The 19,107-nt window shown below is 37.4% G+C and overlaps 1 protein-coding gene and 1 pseudogene across 6 annotated transcripts in view; both read right to left on the bottom strand.

Annotated features, from left to right (window-relative positions):
• Window positions 1-19,107, bottom strand: part of SMARCC1 (SWI/SNF related BAF chromatin remodeling complex subunit C1) — a 251,121-nt gene that overhangs the window by 161,118 nt on the left and 70,896 nt on the right. The window contains exons 1-2 of one of the 6 annotated variants that reach the window (XM_077129470.1): window positions 11,721-11,993; window positions 36-155 (exon numbers count right to left, since the gene is read on the bottom strand). In XM_077129470.1, the coding sequence (XP_076985585.1) occupies window positions 36-155; window positions 11,721-11,915 (315 nt within the window). In that variant the 5' untranslated portion in view covers window positions 11,916-11,993. Of the gene's footprint in view, window positions 1-35; window positions 156-321; window positions 475-1,990; window positions 2,090-11,423; window positions 11,599-11,720; window positions 11,994-19,107 lie in introns of those variants that run through there. The other 5 variants (XM_077129467.1, XM_077129472.1, XM_077129468.1 and 2 more) reach the window with 5 other exon arrangements.
• Window positions 12,030-14,449, bottom strand: LOC143656792 (actin-related protein 2/3 complex subunit 1A pseudogene; annotated as a pseudogene).

The raw sequence follows: 19,107 nt of genomic DNA, 5'->3' as shown, positions 1-19,107 counted from the left end.
ATAGCCAATGCTATATAATAAGCTGCTGTACTTACAGGGAGTTTGGTGAAGGCTGGGTTGGTGACATGCTTCCCAAAGGTATCTTCCTGGAACTGCAGAAGCTGTACTACCAGCCCAGTCAGAGTTTTATTGGTAGGGGCATCGGCATGAACGTACTGCAAAATAAAGACAAAGACTCAAAAACTAGAACAATCATACAGAAAACAATGTTCACTTATTTCCTACTCTCTACTAAGCAGTGCTAGCACTGTGGCAGATTTACAGATATCAGAGACATACTGTTGAAAGAGCTTACAAGTTCAAATACATGTGAGAAGTTACCATGACAATGCTGAAAATGTTAAAAGGCCCAATCAGTGGTGGGGACAGCAAGCTCATTTCACAGCAAGGTAAGATTATGGGTAACCTGACAGGGAAATCATAAATTAGTGAGTTGAATCAAATATAAAACTTTCATTTGATATTAAATGTCCAATATCACCTTGAAATGCCAATACATTCAACTAAACAAATTTTTAAGTCCTCTACTTTGAGTAGGAAAAACATCTATACTTCTTTCAGTCTGACAAAAGATAATCAATTAAGCTTTTCTTCCTTGAACAAACCATTCTGCAGGGACCATCAAACATTTCAAGGTTAATATAGTATGTTTCTATTACAATAAATAATTTTTAAGTAATTTGTACATGGAAAAATACCATCAACTGCACTGTCTACCATTATTATATGTTCAGATGAATGGCTCTCAATTTGTGCTTCTGCCAATCAATGATACAGCTTAACATAAAAGAGCAATAATCTTAAAGTGTAGCAACCTCTTACATTTTTATTTGTTCTGGTACATTAGTTTTCCACTACAAATCAGTCAACATGCAGTTAACTCCGCTAACGACTAGTAGTTTGTTGGAATGCTTTATTTTACATGAAATCTTCTAGATCAAATGTCACAAAAATCCATCCCACCACCTATTTCTATATAGGCCACAAAGAATGGTTTTTACAAATTTAGGTGATTGAAAAAAAAATAAATGTTTCATAACATGGAATTTATAGGAAACTCAAATTTCAGTGTCCATAAATAAAGTTTTATTGGAACATAGACATATTCATTCTTTACTTATTGTCAAGGATTGCTTTCAAGCAACTTCAATTGGGTAGCTGCAACGGAGACAGTACGGTCTGCAAAGCCTAAAATATTTATTAATCTAGCCCTTTACAGAAAACTTTGCCTACTCCATTCTAAAATACTTTCTTTTAATTTTCACCTATTACTTTACGGATATTCTGTAAAAACACATTTCCATAAGGAAGTGGCACATGTATGCCAGACATTAAAAAATCAGCACATAAGATGTCAATTCCATCGGTCTAAAAAATGTTTCTCACATTTTAGCATGCATCAGAACTACGTAATTGTTAGCCCCCTCTCCAGAGTTTCTGATTCAATAGGTTGAAAGTAGAACCAAAGAATTTGCATTCTAACAGTTGAGCATACTGGTCCAGGAACTGCACTTTAAGAACTAATGGAGTAGGGACAACCAAATCAATAGACTGAGCCTTCAATACAAGGTTTGCCCCTTTGAAATTTATTCCTGCCGAGGATAGGCTAAGTCTACTTGTCATTATGCCTGAGTCACTCCCAGATAACCTCTTCTGTTGCTTAGATATGGCCTCTCTCTCTAAGCCAACTTGGCAGGTGAACTCACTGCCCCCCCCATGTAGGACACGACTCCCAGGGGTGCAAATATCTCCCTGGCAACATGGGACAAAACTCTGGGATGAGCCAGAATTCAGCATCAAGGTATTGAGAAAGACTTCTCAATCAAAGGGGAAGAGAGAAATGAGACAAAGTTTCAGTAGCTGAGAAATTTCAAAGAGTCAAGAGGTTATTTCAAACAGAGTCAAGAGGTTATCCTGGAGGTTACTCTCACGCGTTATATAGATATCCTTTTTTAGTTTGTGGTGTATTAGAGTGTCTGGAGGGAAGTACCTGAAACTGGAGCTGTGTTCCAGTAGCTTTGATTCTTGACAACTGTATGATGATATAGCTTTTACAATGTGATTGTTTAACCATGAAAACCTTGCGTCTGATGCTCCTTTTATCCAGGGTATAGACAGATGAGCAAAAAAATACGGATAAAAAATAAATAAATAATGGGGGAATAAGAGGTGTGTCAGTTTGAAAGGATTATGTGCCCTAGAAGAGCCATGTCTTAATCCTCATCCATCTTGTAGAAGCAGCTCTTTCAATTCCTATTCAACACTGTAGGTAGGAACCTTGATTAGATTATCTCTCGATTACGGGTATTAACCTTTGATGAGCAGGAGATGTGACTCTACCCATTCCAGGGGGTCTTGATTAGTCTACTGGAATCCTTTAAAAGACGAAACATTTTGGAAAGAGCTTCAGAGCCTCCAGAACCACGAGAGCCATGCAGCCAGAGACCTTTGGAGATGAAGGAAAACGCCCCTGGGGTAGCTTCATGAAACAAGAAGCCTGGAGAAATAGTTAGCAGACATTGCCAGGTTTGCCATGTGCCTTTCCAGTTGAGAGAACATCATCGGCCTTCTTGAATCAAGGTATCTTTCCCTGGATGCCTTAGATTGGACATTGCTTTAATTCGGACATTTTCAAGCCTTTAGAACCGCAAACTTGCAACTTAATAAATCCCCCTTTTTAAAAAGCCATTGTTTCTGGTGTATCGCATTACAGCAGCTAGTAAACTAGAACAAGGGGTAAAATAAATTGAGCAGATTGCAATACTAGTGATCAGTGAGAGGGAGGGGTAAGAGATATGGGATATTTGAATTTTTTATTTCTTTTTCTGGAGTGATGCAGATGTTCTAAAAATGATCATGGTGATGAACACACAACTATGTGGATGATCCTGTGAGCACTGATTGTACACCATTTATGGACTATATGTGTGTGAAGATTTGTCAGTAAATATATTAAAAAAAGAACTACTGGACTTGAAAAAGAAAATCCATTTCAGATACTATTTCAGAGATTAATTTTTCTAAGATAAAAACCAACTAAGTAATTTTTAAAATATTAAGAACTACTTACAATTCATTCCTTTCCCATAATATATTGCCAAGTCCAATGAAAAATAGCACATGTACTCTTTTTAAAGATAAACTTTCAAAGTGGAAATTCAACATCATTTTTCCCCCAATTTACTCAAAATGCTAAATCTTTAACAATACTCAATTAGTAAATAATGCTTGACACAGTATAATCATTAAGAAAACTCTTCAAATTTATCCTACAGAACTGACAAAACAAATTGTACATCTCCACAAGGCAACTTTATAATCCTTAATGAGCAGAGACTTCCCAAAGAGGTCATATAATGTATTATATATTGTTCTAGTTTGCTAGCTGCCAGAATATGATATACCAGAAACAGAATGGCTTTTTTTTTTAATTAATTAAAAAAAGAATTAACAAAACAATTAGAAATCATTCCAATCTACATGTACAATCAGTAATTCTTAATAACATCACATAGTTGCATATTCATCATTTCTTAGTACATTTGCATCGATTTAGAAAAAGAAATAAAAAGACAACAGAATAAGAATTAAAACAATAATAGAAAGAAAAAAAAACAAAAAAAACAAAAACAAAAAACCTATACCTCACATGCAGCTTCATTCAGTGTTTTAACATAATTGCATTACAATTGGGTAGTATTGTGCTGTCCATTTCTGAGTTTTTATATCCAGTCCCGTTGTACAGTCTGTATCCCTTCATCTCCAATTATCCCTTCTCTTTTTTTTTTTTTTTTTAATTAACGGAAAAAAAGAAATTAACCCAACATTTAGAGATCATACCATTCTACACATGCAATCATTAATTCTTAACATCATCACATAGATGCATGATCATCATTTCTTAGTACATTTGCATTGGTTTAGAAGAACTAGCAACATAACCGAAAAAGATATAGAATGTTAATATAGAGAAAAAAATAAAAGTAATAATAGTAAAATCAAAACAAAACAAAACATAACAAAAACCTATAGCTCAGGTGCAGCTTCATTCAGTGTTTTAACATGATTACTTTACAATTAGGTATTATTGTGCTGTCCATTTTTGAGTTTTTGTATCTAGTCCTGTTGCACAGTCTGTATCCCTTCAGCTTCAATTACCCATTGTCTTACCCTGTTTCTAACTCCTGCTGAACTCTGTTACCAATGACATATTTCAAGTTTATTCTCGAATGTCCGTTCACATCAGTGGGACCATACAGTATTTGTCCTTTAGTTTTTGGCTGGATTCACTCAGCATAATATTCTCTAGGTCCATCCATGTTATTACATGGTTCATAAGTTTATCTTGTCTTAAAGCTGCATAATATTCCATCGTATGTATATACCACAGTTTGTTTAGCTACTCTTCTGTTGATGGAGATTTTGGCTGTTTCCATCTCTTTGCAATTGTAAATAATGCTGCTATAAACATTGGTGTGCAAATGTCCGTTTGTGTCTTTGCCCTTAAGTCCTTTGAGTAGATACCTAGCAATGGTATTGCTGGGTCGTATGGCAATTCTATATTCAGCTTTTTGAGGAACCGCCAAACTGCCTTCCACAGTGGTTGCACCATTTGACATTCCCACCAACAGTGGATAAGTGTGCCTCTTTCTCCGCATTCTCTCCAGCACTTGTCGTTTTCTGTTTTGTTGATAATGGCCATTCTGGTGGGTGTGAGATGATATCTCATTGTAGTTTTGATTTGCATTTCTCTAATGGCCAGGGACATTGAGCATCTCTTCATGTGCCTCTTGGCCATCCGTATTTCCTCTTCTGAGAGGTGTCTGTTCAAGTCTTTTTCCCATTTTGTAATTGGGTTGGCTGTCTTTTTGTTGTTGAGATGAACAATCTCTTTATAAATTCTGGATACTAGACCTTTATCTGATATATCATTTCCAAATATTGTCTCCCATTGTGAAGGCTGTCTTTCTACTTTCTTGATGAAGTTCTCTGATGCACAAAAGTGTTTAATTTTGAGGAGTTCCCATTTATTTATTTCCTTCTTCAGTGCTCTTGCTTTAGGTTTAAGGTCCATAAAACCGCCTCCAGTTGTAAGATCCATAAGATATCTCCCAACATTTTCCTCTAACTGTTTTATGGTCTTAGACCTAATGTTTAGATCTTTGATCCATTTTGAGTTAACTTTTGTATAGGGTGTGAGAGATGGGTCTTCTTTCATTCTTTTGCATATGGATATCCAGTTCTCTAGGCACCATTTATTGAAGAGACTGCTCTGTCCCAGGTGAGTTGGCTTGACTGCCTTATCAAAGATCAAATGTCCATAGATGAGAGGGTCTATATCTGAGCACTCTATTCGATTCCATTGGTCGATATATCTATCTTTATGCCAGTACCATGCTGTTTTGACCACTGTGGCTTCATAATATGCCTTAAAGTCAGGCAGCGCGAGACCTCCAGCTTCGTTTTTTTTCCTCAAGATGTTTTTAGCAATTCGGGGCACCCTGCCCTTCCAGATAAATTTGCTTATTGGTTTTTCTATTTCTGAAAAATAAGTTGTTGGGATTCAGAATGGCTTTTAAAAGGGGGAATTTAATAAGTTGCTAGTTTACAGTTCAAAGGCCAAGAAAATGTCCCCATTAAAACAAGTCAAGAGAAATGTCCAATCTATGGCATCCAAGGAAAGATACCTAGGTTCAAGAAGGCCGATGACCTTCAGGGTTTTTCTCTCAGCTGGAAGGGCACATGGCAAAGTCTGCTAGCTTTCTCTTCTAGCTTCTTGTTAGATGAAGCTCCCTGGGAAGCGTTTTGCTTCTTCATCTCCAAGAGATGCAGGCTGGTGGACTCTCTGCTTTGTGGTTCTGCAGCGTTCTGTTGTCCTTCTCTGCTCTCTCACAATCTTCAAAGGTCGCTGGCTGGTGGAATCTGTGCTTTGTGGTTCTGCTGCATTCTGAAGCTTTCTCCAAAATGCTTCTTTTAAAGGATTCCAATAAACTAATCAAGACCCACCTGGAATGTATGGAGACATGTCTCCACCTAATCAAGTTTAATACTCACACTTCATTGAGTCACATCCCTGTGGAAATAATCTAATTAAGTTTCCAGCATACGGTACTGAATAGGGAGTAGAAGAAACTGTTGCTCCCATAAGGTTGATTAGGATTAAAACGTGGCTTTTCTGGGGTAGATAAACCTTTTCAAACCGGCACATATATTTATGCTTGTGTGTAATATGTATGCATATGTATGTACATACACACAGAGTAGGGGTTTTTTTTCACAAAGTAAAACAACTCAAAAAACTAATAACCATAACTTTTGATGTTTCAGATAACTGTAGATAACCAAACAATGCCAAACACTAAAACTGAAAAAGACAACATCTTGGGGGCAAGGCTCCTCAACTGGACAAATCGAATCTTTGAGCAAAAAGTAATTTTTAATAACTGTGGTAAAAATAGCTTTGTAAATGTTCTAAGCTTTGCTACTTACATGTTTATATTCTGTAATTCAGAATAAGAAAGGATAAACAGTAGACATTATTTTCAGAATAAAGACAGCAAGGTTCAAAGCTCAATCAAAATTACTGCCTTAGCTATTTTAAAGTTGGAATTTTAAAGTGTGAAATATCTAATACTAGAGTCCTTGTTTCAAATCACCCCCCAAAATTACCAAACATGATGCAGAGATGGCATATTTAATTCATAAATGAATTCTGACCTTAACATATTAGTATAAACTATGCCTCATGCCCACTGAAAGGTAAGTAGTATGTAAGCTTTTAAATCAACTTTAAATTTGAAACAAATATAATTTAACCAATAAAAATGACTTACCACGGTTTATGTGGTAAATATATCACTACCACCTCAGATTTATATAACCCCTCTTCAAGGACTACCTCATTTGATTCTAACATTTCTATGAGAGTCTTATTCTAAGCTTATAAATGAAAAAATTAAAACACATGGAAATTGTGCTTTAATTTAGCACAATAATAGGACCATCAATTGGCAGCCAAGAAGAGTACTGAATTCATATCTTTTGAACAAAATGTAATACTCATTCCACTATTCCATCCTGATATATAGCTGATATATACCTCAACTGCCCAAAATAACTTTTAATAAGTAAAAAATTCTGTTTTCAAAATGCTGATCCTTAATTAAGAAAAAAATGAATGACTATGTAGACTAGTTTAATCATAAACATCTCTTTTAATCTAAAGTCTAACACCGTGTTTTACTTAAGAAAACAAAGTTATTAGTTTCATTAAAATATTCCTTAAGAAAGTTATGTTTAGGAAGTCTTATCAATAAATCTGCTTTATAGTATCTACAGCATTAAAAAAGTTCAAAAAGTTGATTTGCCCCTAAACAATTCTATAGCAGCGAATGTCCCATTAAAAAAATAACCAGGAAACTGTTAAATAGTTTATGCCTTCCTTGGGCAATACTGTCCAATTTGATCATCCTTAAATCTAAATTAATCTTAAATAGTCCTGAAATCTTAAATCTTATTTCAATAATAAATCAAAATTCAAGAATTTAATTTGAACTTCATGGAGAGGAAGAATTTAATGGCTTACAGATAACATCTCACCTCCAACATATCTTAGTTGAATCAATTTGAGATCTGCAGTGTAAAAGTTTTATCATCGGAAAACAACTCAAAACCTCAACCATATTTTCTATGAACAGATGCACAGCTCTCATCTTTATCAAAGTCAAGATGAAGGACATGTACCCAGTAACACATGGAAGGCAGCTCAAGTAAAGAATGAACAAGCTCCTGCACTGCTTCTTAAAGTAAAACCTCAGGTGGTTAACTTTTCTGTGCTGCCTCTTACCTAGCCATCACCTCCTCTGGCCTCCTCTCAACTGAAGCTCATCCCAGTCAAAACATCTTCACTCTTCTATCTTGATGCTAAACTAAATGTATCAACAAAACCTAAATTATTAGGTTCCTAGTCTAGTTCATCTATTCATTCATTTATACAACAAATATTTCTTCAGCACCCACCAAAGGTATACAGGAAACAAAGATAACATACAAGGCAGCTCTATTTTAATTTGAAATCTCCTGAATTTTACAAGTAGGTATCTATCTCTTCCACTAAATTAAGAGTTTCTTCAACAAAAAGATGTTTAGCAAAAATAATTAGGATTCTGGAGCCCAAATTTGAATCTCAAATCTGCAACTCTTGCAATATTGGAAAAGTTTTTTAAATCAGGAGTCTCAGGTTACTCTTCATCTGTAAAATGAGAAAAATAGTATCAATCATTCAGGACTGCTGTGAGGATTTAAGCAAGTTACTTTTAAATTCCCTACATATGACAGACACTCAGTAATTGTTCATTGATAAACCCATCATTAAAAATGGTACCAGTAGTGGAGTGCTAATCTTCATTTCCCAGGGTCAGCCACCACCGTGGAAGATCCTCTCCTATTGGAGGAGTGCTGGAATTGTGAAAATAAAACAGTCCCAGCCTTCAAGGAACCCACAATGTGTTTACTTTGGCTGCTATGGTAGAATGGATTATAGGAAACTTAGAGACCAGTTGGGCAGTTCTCCAGAAAAGAGAAAGAGGAAGAGGAAGAAAAGGAAGAAGAAAAGGAGGAAGATGATGAAGGGCAAAAAGGAAGAAGAGGAGAAGGAGAAAAGGGAGAAGGAGAAGATCTGGCAACACTTGGCTTACATTACATCACAGCCCCCATAATACTCTCTTTCTATTATGGGCTGGGCTTTACTCACTTTCCATTATCTGCCAGGTTACTGTGGGGATTTATGTGAGAGCCCTCCTTTTAGATCCCTGCAGTTAAAGACTCGCTGTCATTAAGCTATTTGAAACTCACATTTTATAAAAGTGTTGTAGTGAGGGTGATCCTCTAAGGACCTCTAAGAAGGGGGAGACAGGAAACTACAAAGCCAGAAAAGACAGACATGTTGGATAGCATAACAATTAAGAACTTTTATGGCAAAAAACATAAGGTCAAAAGACAAAATAATAGATTGGAAAAAATAATTCGTAATACAAAGGGTTCATATCCCTAATATATAAGCAGGTTTTACAAATTGCTAAGAAAAAGAAAAACCACCCAAGGAAAAACTGGGGAATAGGTATGTTAGGTTAAGGCTATGAAAAGGAAATTCAAAAGAACAATGCAGATGACTAATAAACACATGAAGCGATAGCTTCACTGTTCGTCAAGAAAAGGCAAATTATAACAACAGTGAGAAACTAGTTTTTACTTATTAAATTAGCAAAATTTGATGATAGCATTCCATGCTGGTAAAAATGTGTGGAAGAGAGTATATAGGCCCTCTCATATATTATTGTTGGGAGTATGGAAAGGAGCAGTGTTGGGAAAAATAATCTGCCAATATTTAATAAATTACAGACCATGTATGATTTAGAGTTCCACTTTTGGGGGCTCTATCTTAAAGAATAAAAACACTAGTTTATAAGATTATATGTTAAAGCTATTTAATGTTGCACTGTTTGTAATAGTAAAGAAAACAAAACTGGGAAACAACCTGAATGGTCAAGAATAACAGATGTTAAATGTTGAAACAATAATTTCTACAGAATATTAGGAAGTGAAACTGGAGGAAGACCTGCGATATACTGCTAAGTAAAAAAGATTCTATCGCAGATTATGTTTATATTATCTTCCCATTTTCATTTAAAAAACAACTAAAGACATTTATATACATCTTTTAAAAAATGGTACCAGTAATGTCATGTTTATTTCATACAGTTGCTGAGATTTAAACTGCAGCTGCGATGAAAATGCAATATAAAATATGCAGTACTGAACGCAATAGCAATGTTTACTTAAAACCCATCACTGAGCACACCAAGTAGACATATACTGCATAGAAAAGAAGCAAAGAATCTTCTGGTTAGTGTTTTCACCACTCCCAGAGGGGACGGAATTCAACTGACTATGAGGACTGAGGGTATACAATTTTGAATCTGAGTAGGCCCAAGGTGCTTTAAGAAGCCAAGAGAAGTCAAACCTAACTTTATCTTTAAGGTGATAGGGACACTGAACAACATTAATCACTCTGGGACAAACCATTCAGTAGGCCTCACAGCCATTTCTGCACCCACCCAAACAAATCTCTGAAGGATTATCATAGTATGAAACTGTTCTTCTAAAGTTGGGTGGAAACCAACGCACACTATGTTTTGGGAGCTAAAAGTGACTATTTGCCATTTTCTTCCTTGATATCCAAATACCTCCTGGGTATTTTTCTTTGTTAAAGCTACACTGAATTTAAGACTCAAAGCATTAGCTGAAGGTGACCTGATAAAAGAATTAACTACTTTCACAATATATTTAATTCCCTTACAGCGCATCCACAAGCTCCACTGATTAAAAAAAAAAGGGGGGGGGGGCAGACGGCAATTTTATCATCGTAAAATAAGGGATAAACATATTCCTGTCTATTTATGTGTAGATGAGAAAAACCTATAGTTCCAGATGTGACTCCAATATTTCAGGCAAAAAAAGTCAAGGCATTTACAACTTATTGTCTCTCACATCCTGAAACTTTAGATCAGAAATGTCATTTTTGAAAATATAGCAGTGTAATGTCAAAAGAGCCTAAGATCCATGCCCATGCCCTAACAACTGCAAAAGGGTGACCGGCTTCACTGTGGAGACCCCAAATAAGTAAATTCCTAGTCTAATTTATCTGTTCATTCAACAAATACTTACAATTATTAAGGGTGAAGCACTGAGTACTAACCATGTTGAAGGAAGGACACACTGCAGTGAACAGGCCTGACAAGGCACCTGACCCTGTGCTATTGTCCTCAACGGAGAAACGGAAGAATGCGTTCCAAGAAATGGGGGGGTGGGGGGGCCCTGAAGGAGAGGTGTATGGGGCTTTCTTCATTATACCCTCAAAAAGAATCATTCCTGAACATTCTCTTAAAGAAGTAGCTAAAGAAAAAAACCCTTTTATTATAAACAAGATTTAAGTCTAAACTTCGAAAAACAATGCTTCAGTGGAAATCACATTCCAAAGTCGGAGACAAATTGGTAAATAAAAAATAATTTCAAAAAGTGGTAAACATTAGAAAGTAAAGGTGATATGAAGTGGGGTGACCTAATATAAATGGGGTCCTTAAGGAAGACCTCAATGAGGACACATTAAGTACAAGAGAACATTAACTCTTATCCTCACACCAGAAACTTCAATAAAAGCATTACATAACCAAAAGCACAATGAAGTAAAAACCATCATTTTTAAAAAAATATTAGTACTCATCAATACTATAACTCATTGTATTAACCTGCTGTTAACTACTGAATACAAGAGTCCATAGTTCTTCTTTGGCAAATAAACAAATAGTCTCTAAACAAAACACGAAGCTGGTTCACCCAGTTCATAATGATCATTGTTCACACACCTATGCAGCTAACAAAAGAAGATTCACGTTCTCCCGGCTACTGAGCTCGACCTATTCTTGCAGCCTAGAAAGAGAAGGGGATTTCACCCCGGCGTGTGTGAGTTCAAAAGAAGTTAGTCAGGCCCCGAGCTCGCTGCAGCCGAGAATGGGTGGCGGGGGCGTGGCAGGCCCGGAACCGGCCTTTGTTGTCCCTCGTGGCGTGCGGAGGGGGAGGGGCGGCCCGAGGCCCACGAGGCAAGAAGCCGTCTCTGGCCCCCGGCGCGTGACCTCCCCGCTACTACGGGCACGCGAACCTACCTTCTTGTAGTGTTTGCCCAGCCACACGCGCACCGAATCCAACTGGGACACGGTCTCCGGGCTCTCCCAAAACTTGCTGACTGGGCCTCCGTCCTTCCGCCGATAAACAGCAAGACCTGCGGCGGTAGCCGTCCCTCCGACACCCGCACCGCCCGCGGCCGTCGCCGACCCACCGCCGCTCGCTGCCGCGGCCATCGTCGCCGTCCGTCGTCCCCACCGCCCGGCCCGCCCAGGCCCTCGCGGCGCTGCCCTTTCACAGCCACCCGCTCACAGCCGCACCCGCGCGCGCCGCCGCGGCCACCACCGCCCCCCGGCCCCGCCCAGCTAATCCTCTTCCGGCGTGGATAGCCAGCTCCGCCCCATTTCAGGACGGGCGCCCTGACGCGAGCACGCGCATACGCATGCGCAGAACGTGTGCCGGGCGGGTGACCACTGACAAGCACTTCGACCCGCCACTTCCGCCCGCCGCGGTTGGCTGCCGACTGTCTGTGCCGCGCGGTTTAGGCCTCTGAGCATCTATCTCCTCTCCGGCTCCCGTGTCAGATAATTGTGCGGTCAGAACCCGCATAGCCGTTCTATTTCATTGTCTGCCACCGTCGGAGAGAAAAGGCTGGGTGTCAGAAGTGTCGAGGGGAAAGTCCGTTGAAGATGTCGAGTGCCGACAGAGAGACCCACGTGTGGGGTGGGATTCTGCGTAGGTTGCCCTCTGGCCCTCTACTCGGAGCGGCTACGTCGACCTTTGTAAACGTCCATCAGGGTCTCCATTACCGGAACTGCTTACGCTTCTTCGGCCGTCCGCCTTCTTCCTGGCTCTAGCCACACCAGTTTATCTAACTTCGCTCTTCTCTTATGTAACGTACGAAACTGAGTGAGCATCTTTTTTATGCTTTATCAAACTCTTCTCCAAGTTTGATCAGCTTCTAACATTTTATCCTTTGCACTTTCCATATCATGAAAAAGTTCCTTTAATGGGAGGTTTTTTTTACCGGCATCACATCCGTTGAGACATCCTCATCTGTTTTTTCACAAACATTTTCTTCATTATGTGGATAAGTTTGACTTCACTACACTCCTCTGGCTGCATATAGAGTCTTTTTGGTACTGTCAGTGTCAGTATCCCCTTGTCAGCTATTCCGTCTATAATATCATTTCTGTTTGAATTTCATGTCCAGCTATCACTTCTCATTTCTTCGATGCATTTTCATCTTTGTTCCCTCTTTTGATCACTCAGTAGGGAGGCAACACAATAATATGCCTTGCTTGCTGTGTGTGAACTGAATAACAAATGCACAGTGACTAGTCACAGATTTTTTCTCATTCACATTCAGTATTTTTATTTAATTTTCTAGCAATTTACATACCTCACCACATCTTTCTTTAAGTTAGTGTGACTAACTTAAAGTCACACTTTAAGTTTATTTTCCATGATAAACTACTTAAAGAGACACTTTGGTCAAGAATGGAAAAATCACTGCCACTTTTAAAAACCTGACACTTTCACCAATTATATTCAAACAAAAGCATACACAATAAATGCGTGCTATATACTCAATGTTTCCTTGCAACTGGCTTTCCTACCGTCAAGCAAATAACTGCACACAGTCAGTCAAGGTTTATCATGCTAGATTCCAGAGGTTCACTCAGCTTCACATTATTTGAAGTCCTAAATAGAAAACTCTAAAGCTCTTGAAATCCCAAATTTCTACGGCCACATTGATGCCAGTGGTGCAAAACTTGTGACAGTTTGCTTGTCCACCTCATAAACAGACACTCAAGTGATGCTATTCTAGTGTGGCAACTCCAAGGTTGTACGGTTCTCAGTTATGGTCCTCTTGTCCGTTTTTCAGAACTGTTTCATGGTGCTGGATGCTGTCTTGGAATGTCTAGTTTGGAGACAAAGATTGAGCAGCTGCAATCATGATAGTTAAGGCACTGGGCAGCAGTCATGGCCAACAGCTACGACACTAGTCTTGGAGATATATGGTACACTCAGGAATATCAGGAACTCCATTTTCATTTCCATTTTTGGAAACTTGCATTTTTTGTTGTTGTTGAGGCATCAGCAATGGACATGGTGCTGTTACAGCTTACCCAGGCAAGATGACTCCCACTGGGAGAGAGGCTGACCCTCTGGACCCAGTCACCAATGCCGCCACAACCAAAGTCTGACATCAGCTGACCAAAAAACATCTTGCTGTCCTATGGTATACAGGCTGGTTTTTTATCCACTTCTTTAATGTAGGCAGAAAACACTCTGCATTTGAAGTGGGATACTCCTACTGTAAGCAATAACAGTGTTAAGCTGAGGACCATGGAAGGACTATGCTTTTTAACATGCTTGCTTACCCACTAGTCATTTTCAGATACAAAGTACCAAACAGAAATGAGTACTGCTCCACTTCCCACAGCAAATTTGTTCTTTAGAGTGGACCACTTCATAAAAGTGGCTGAATGATTAATTCTCAGGATCACCAGGGTTTGCTTCCAGCCATTTTTCTAATTCCAGACACAGGCATTGAGGTCTAACCTGCAAGTGATGATGCATTTGCTCTAGGGAGCTGTTTTAGTTCACTAAAGCTGCTGAAATGCCATGTACCAGAAATGGGCTGGCTTATAACAATAGGTATTTATTAGTTTACAGACTTACAGTTCTGAGGCCATTGAAAATTCCAAATCAAGGCATCAACCGGCAATCCAGCGATCTTGAAGTCTTTCAGTTGAAAAGACATGGCAACATCTGCTGGTCCTTCTCTTCTCAGTTTTGTTCCTTTCAGCTTCTGGCTGCCCAATCTGTGGCTTGCTTTCTGAATTTGTCTTTTGACTACTGTGTCTGAATTTCATCCTCTTACGAAGTTCTCCAATAAAAGGATTAATAAGACCCACCTGGGTTATACATCAACTGAAATAATCTAATCAAAGGGTCCCACCCACAGCAGGATTAACACCTACAGGAATGAGTTAACTTTAAGAAAATTATCTTTTCTGGGGTCCAATTCAACTTCAAAAAACCACAGAAGCCCAGTCAATACCTATGATGTATTCATTGTGCTCCTAGAGTTCATGAGCTTTCACCCATTGACTACCATTCTTATAGATACGGACTTCGAGGTTATTGAAGTTAAGGACAATGCAGGTATGATCCTCGGTTCAGGCATGAATGGTGACTGGATCTGGTAAGTATTCAAAGGGTAGAAAGCTGGACTAAGGCAGACTGGACAAACTTTGAGTGGAGAATTTGTGGACTTTGGTCTCTCAACATGAAAAGACTCTGGCTTCACCAACAGATTTTGAAACAAAGAAAAGTGGCATGATTGGTCATTCATTGATCATGAGACACATCTGTTATTTAGATAGTGACTTGTGGACTGAAGAGCTAGCAGTGAAGTTTACATTTTATATAGTTACACTTAATATACTATGGTAAATGAAGTGAGAACTATGTTGTTGGGAGACTGGTGTTATATAATTAAGATTTATGCATGTTAGAACTGTGCAAAGCAAGGACAACCTGCATTTAACATGATGTCTGTAAACATTGCAGAATTGAAGAAATGAGTCCTCAAATCAAATGTGCACACTGAATGCCATGGTGGACAAATAAAAATGAATACTCATTGGGACATGGTGCAATGAAACGGCAGAACATGAAATACAAAGAAAGAAACCTTAAATGATACCAGAGAAAAAAGATACTAAACCTACAAGGAAAAGAAATTCAACAGCATTCTTCCTAACACTAATAGATGTAGACAATGGGATAATCTTCCATTTAATGAGGAGAAAAACTGTCAATCTAGAGTTGTATATCCAGCTAAACTCTCTTTCTAGACTGAGGATAGGATAAAGGCATTTACAGTTATGTAATGAATAAGCAATTACACAGCAACTCTTACTGAAAGAACCTACTATACTAAAAAATGTACTTTGCAAGAAGAACATTTAACCCTGCAGAAAGGAGTGGGATATAATAAATAATGACACACGCTGATATTAGTAAAATATATTTCAAATTTTAATTTACTATTGACTAGTAAAATACCTTTTTATGCAGAAATAAAAGAAGGAACAAAAACCTTAGGTAAAAATAGAAGGTTATACAAGGCTGTGTGTCATTTATGATGTTTTTGGCAGCAAGGAACAGAAACCCTGACTCAAAACTGGTTTAAAGTATAAGGAATTCTATTAAATTGCAAAGGAGTAAGCCCTCAGGTAGGACAGACCTCATAGGTGATGGATTCAGGAGCTCAACAGTGTCATCAATGAACCAAATTCTTAACATTTCTGTTTTCTGTCCTCAGGGTAAGCCTCATACTCAGGTTTCTAGCAATATGGCTGTACCAGTACTCAGTAGGTCTCAGGAAACTCCTCTTCATGTTTCAATGACTACAATTGAGCAATTTTTGTATTTTTATCCCTGGCAAGATACAATGCCTTCTGACATAGAGTTAGGCCAGATGAAAGGTACAGTCCTCCGAAAGATTTCCCATGCTTCAGAAACTAGCCACAAGGTCAGGGAAGATATCCACAGCCACCCTGACTTTGGATCAACTGGCTATAAATTTGGTGGTTCCCCTGCCCTCTCAGGTTTGATAATATACTATCATAAGTCACTGAAGTTGAAGAACTGCTATACTTACAATTTTATTATTGCAAAAAAAGGAAACAAATAAGAAGGAGCCAAATGAAGAGACCCAAAGGACAAGAACCAGAAGCTCCATTGTCCACTCCCTGTGGAGTCAGGACATATAGCCATCCTGGCACATTGATGTGTGACAATATATAGAGTATTATCAGCCAGGAAAGCACACCTGAATGTCAGTGTCCAGAGTTTTTATTGGAGTTTCATTACATAGGCATGATAGGCTGAATCATCGATCAGGTAATTTAGCTCAATATCTAGTCTCCCTCTGCTTCCTTGATGTTAGGGTCAAAATCTGAACTCAAATCACATGGTTGGTCTTTCTGGCATGGCCAGCCTCCATTCTGAGACATCTCCTTAGCACAAATTTGGGGCTCACCATGAGTCATCTTGTTAATAAAAACTATGAGGAGCTACCATGAGTAACAAAGACATTTCTATCATTTGGAAAATTTGAAGAATTTAGAGGCCACATCTGATAGACTGAGGACAAAGGCCAGCCAAATTCCTTATGGGGAATGGAATTAACCATTAGGGCAGGTGGCTAAAACTTGGATGATAAACCCATAGTCTTATTAGCTTAAAGAACTGGAGAGAGTTTGGAGAAACCACAAAATCTGTGCAATAAGTGAAGAAATCCCACAGGAAAAAGCCACAGAAGGAATGCCCAAAATTCTGTGTATAAACTCTGCGTAAGTCCAGAAATGACTGGAACTATGCATGTATGGAACATACTCCAAACCGGCCAACAAAAGTTAAAAGAAAGAAGTAAGCAAAGATTAGCTGCTCTCTTTTCTAATAAAAGATGAAGTTTGTAATTTGAGTCAGTCTGCCTACCAATACAAAAAATCATTACTTTTCAGAGGAACAAAATAAAATCCAGAATCTCTACAACATATAATTCACAATAGCCAGGATACTTCCAAATTACTCAGCATTAAAAAAAAAAATAGGACCCTTCTCAAGAAAAAGGTAATTGATTGAGAACAATCCTGAAATTACCCGGATGTTGGTATTAGCAGACAAGGATATTAAAGCAACCAGGGTAAATTACTCAATATACTAAAAGAAAGTGTGCTTGTAATGAATGAACATAGAAACTAAGAAAGGACCAAGTGGTATTCCCAGAACTGAAAAATATAATATCTGAAATAGAAAATTACTGGATGGACTTAATAGCAGATAAGACATGGAGATAACATTAGACATAGTGAATTTGATGACAGATCAATAAAAACAATCCAATCTGAAAAATAAAAGGAAGACAATAAAAACAACCTTAGTCACCTGTGGGACAATGTTACGTGCCCTAATATATGTGTTATTGTAGTCCCAGAAGGAGAGGGGGGAGAGATAATAAGGAATAAAAATAATATAAAATATGAAATATAAAGCATTATAAATATTCAGGCATGAATTTATAAGTGTAACTTGAAGCAGGATAAATAAAAAGAAAACCACATATTGGCACGTCACAGTGAAACTACTGAAAAACTAGATTAATGTCCTGAAGGTAACCAGAGAAAAGCAACATGTCACATGAGAAGAATGATATGAATAACTACTGACATAACATCAGAAACAATAGAGACTAGGAGGCAGTAGACCAACATTTTTGGTGCTGAAAGAAAAAAATATTGAGCCATAATTATATATCCCATGAAAATATTCTTCAAGAACAGAGGCAAAAAAGTTTTCTGATAAAATTAGTCCACCAATTGGACTGTACGATAAATGGTAAAAGAAATTGCCTAGAATGAAATTCAGACTTTCAGGAAGAAACAAAGAGCACCAGAAATGCAGTATGAAGGTATTTATAAAATACACTTTTTTTCAACAATGCATTTATTTATAATTTTTTTAAAGGAAAATTCCTTTGTTCAAAAACAAAGGAAGTCAGAAACCAACAACCAGAGGAGACTAAGGATACATAACTAAATGTAATGTAATATTGCATCCTGGACAAGATCCTGGACAGAACAATGACAATGGCATTTAGATTCTACTAATGAGACTTGATAAATAAACATCTATCAGGATTATAAAAAGACAAAGATAGGTGTAAAGTTAATGGATAGAAATTATATATCACATAAACAGTAAGTGTAAGAAGAGGAGAGTAGCTATACGAATATGAGATAAATTAGACATGAAGATAAACAGTGTTATCAGAAGTAAATAAGGGCAATTCATGATAAAAGTCCATTACATTAGGAACATATTACAATAATAAATTTATGTGTGTAAAAGTAGGAATTCATAATACACTAAAAACAGTTTTTCAGAAATGAAAGGACAAAGAGATACTTCGATCTATAATCATATTTGGAGATTTTAAAAATCCTTTAGCAATTTGCAGAAAAATAGACAAAAAATACAATGAAGACATAGAATATCTGAACAACTTTATCAACCTTGATATAACTGGAATATATAAAACTACTACATCCCCAAAACTAAAAAAAGTATTGAAATCATATAAAATAGGTCCTCTGTCCATAATGTACTTAAACTGGAAAATAAATAATATATTAAGAAAATACCCCAAATATTTGAAAATTAAATCCATTTCTAAAATAATCCATTGTTGAAGAAATCATTTAAAAAAATTTTTTTAACTTTTAAATTAATGGTAGTAAGAATAAAACTTAAAAATTGTAGTTTGAAGCTAAAGTAGAGTTTATAGTGAAATTTATAGATTTAAATGCTTACATTAGAAAAAAGGTTTAAAATTAGTGACCTCCTTTT

This window comes from Tamandua tetradactyla, chromosome 15, assembly GCF_023851605.1.
Source record: "Tamandua tetradactyla isolate mTamTet1 chromosome 15, mTamTet1.pri, whole genome shotgun sequence".
NCBI lineage: Eukaryota > Metazoa > Chordata > Mammalia > Pilosa > Myrmecophagidae > Tamandua > Tamandua tetradactyla.
The sequence above is the reverse complement of the archived record's forward strand: the minus strand, read 5'-3'. Positions and strand labels throughout refer to the sequence as shown.